Source organism: Odontomachus brunneus, unplaced genomic scaffold, assembly GCF_010583005.1.
Source record: "Odontomachus brunneus isolate Ranch 3 - 2012 unplaced genomic scaffold, Obru_v1 Obru_scaffold_252, whole genome shotgun sequence".
In the NCBI taxonomy this organism is placed as follows: Eukaryota; Metazoa; Arthropoda; class Insecta; order Hymenoptera; family Formicidae; genus Odontomachus; species Odontomachus brunneus.
Genome location: NW_022639702.1, coordinates 166,390 through 168,917, shown reverse-complemented (window position 1 = coordinate 168,917; position 2,528 = coordinate 166,390). Strand labels below are relative to the sequence as shown.

General features: G+C 36.4%; 1 protein-coding gene across 1 annotated transcript in view; it reads right to left on the bottom strand.

The window, feature by feature from the left end:
* LOC116852734 (protein phosphatase 1L-like) overlaps positions 1–258 on the bottom strand; it is a 60,394-nt gene extending 60,136 nt beyond the window's left edge. The window contains exon 1 of the mRNA XM_032833365.1: positions 236–258. Within this exon, the coding sequence (XP_032689256.1) occupies positions 236–250 (15 nt within the window). The 5' untranslated portion in view covers positions 251–258. The remainder of the gene's footprint in view (positions 1–235) is intronic.
* Between the last annotated feature and the right edge of the window lie 2,270 nt (positions 259–2,528).

The following is a 2,528-nucleotide window of genomic DNA, read 5'->3' as shown; positions in this document are numbered from 1 at the left end:
TATTGGGAGTACAAATTAGTTCGGTCCGTTTTTTTGTGGTCAAAAATGCATTTATTTCAGAACAAAATGAATGAACAGATTAATCAAAGTATTGTCCATCGCTGGCTACTACTTTTTCCCACCTCTCAGGCAATTTTCGAATTCCATCTCAAAAAAATGTCTCGTCTTTTGAGGCGATCCAAATTAGGAGCCAATTTTCGATTTCTGCGAAAGAAGAAGTGAACCGGTGACCTACCAAATCGTGCTGCATCCGTGGGAACAACCAGTAATCAGAAGGAGCAATGTCCGGCGAATACGGCGGGTGCGGTAAAATATCCCACTTGAGCGTTTCCAAATAATTTTTTACGACTTTTGCGACATGAGGCCGAGCGTTATCATGCAGAAGAATAACTTTGTCATGTCTTTGCTCGTATTCCGGCCGTTTTTCTCGTAATGCACGGCTCAAACGAATCAATTGTAGCCTATACCGATGGCCCGTAATGGAATCGCCATGTTATAGCCTCCAATTCTTTGTCTTCGAATTTTTTTGTCCAGAGCGAGACTTGTCTTCAACGCTGAAATCATCATTCTTCAAACGTCGAAACCATTCCTTACATGATTTATCAGTTGGAGCATTGTCACCATAAACTTCTACAAGCATTCGATGCGCTTCAGCTGCACTTTTCTTCCAATTAAAGCAGAAAACTAAAACCTCCCGCAAATGCTGCTTAGTTAACACAAAATTTGACATATTCAACACAGTAAAAAACAGGGGTCTTGTATGAAACTCAAAGCGATATAAACTGAATATTATTGACAGATGTCTAACCTCTCTGAAACCACCGAAATCAGCCGTCACTATGAAACATTCATAACAGCCAGAGCAATCTTTTAAAAACGGACCGAACTAATTTGTACTCCCAATATTTTCTACAAAAGGGATGTTAAAAGATAATTAGATCAAACGAAAACATCATTGCGTATATAATAGCTTTATGTATATTCACACCAAACTGTGGTAACTATTGATTTCTTTTTATTGGTAACCATATAAAAATTAAAATAAAATAAAATTAAGTGTCACACAAAAAATACTTGGCGTGCCTGGATATATAAGTAATTTAAATATATTTTCCAAATAATATTTTGTATATCAATTTGTAAATTTCAAAGCAACTTATTGCGACACGGGTACTCCAAGTGTTTTTTGTGACTCATAATTTTATTTTATTTTTATTTTTAAATTGTTACCAATAAAAAGAAGTAGCACCTGTTGAGAATTCGTGATTTTACTCAAGAGCATGAAGAAAAAGAAGCTATTGGATGCATACCTTAAACTTTCTATACCATGTTAGATTAGGATACGGTTCTGGAACTTTAATTAATTGTTTGTAGTACTTTTCGTTTCAGAAAATTATATAAAAGTCTAATATTTGGAGAAAATTAGAAAATTAGAGAAAATTATTCATTATTGCGCAAAAAATTGTTGACGAAAGTCAACAGTGTTTATTTTTGAAAAGTCAGTGAAAATGGATAGAGCTAAGGGGCTAAGTATTTAGTTACGAAATGCAATGTCTACATTATATAATAATTTGAAGGGAAATCTGTGTGAGCTATAGTTGTCCAGTTAAAGTTATCGAAGTTTACAGTTCATGATACCATTAGGCGGTTCAGAACTTCTGGGACATATGACTTCAGAAAACGATTTAGATGGCCGAGAATCACGACCAAAGCAGAGGAAATCACCAGTAAAAGAAATTGAAGGAAAACAGTACCGGAAATTTCAGCAAAATTAAATAGTACAAGTCCAGTATTCTTAATTACTGTGAAGAAATGTCATATAATGGACCTGGCGAAACTATCTCTCACCGATTTTGATGTGCTTTGAGTTTGTTGTAGAGCATAAAAAAATAAGAGATCTATCTCGAGGTTTGTAACGAGGCTTGGCGTCCTTGTTACTAGAATAAAACGTCGGACGATTATTTTCGTGTTGTAGCGTTTCTGTTTTCGATCTCGTATGTATTTGACAGGACAATTTAATTTAGAGCAACGTTAGTTCTGCGTAAGCAATTCTTTTTCCATAGAACCGCAGTGTATTTTTAATGCAATTGGAACCACTATGTTTAAGGGGGGAAATCCAATTAGAACTTTCAAAAAATCGAATTTTTTTTTTTTGCATAAAATGTTTATTTAACATTGTAAGAATATGTTCCCAACGTTTTAAATCGAAATTCGCAGCCGTTCGGAAGTTATGGCCTCCGAGCGCAACAAATCTCTTGAGCAGCGTCGAGGCTCTAATAGCACGCAGCAGGTATACTCACCCGGAGCGGGGATTTTACCTTTCAGGGCTGCGATCCAAAACGTATAGAGATGTAATTATAGTTTTACTGTAGGTTTTGGAACGCACCCCTGGTAGATGGCTTTTATTTCTATTGTTACGTTTAGTCGAAACCGTTGGGTCCGTTGGCGCTGGCATCGAGCAGAACCGGTTTTCAGTTTAGCTCCGAAGTTCGGCCTGTACAAAACGACAGTGCAAATTCGAAATGTCC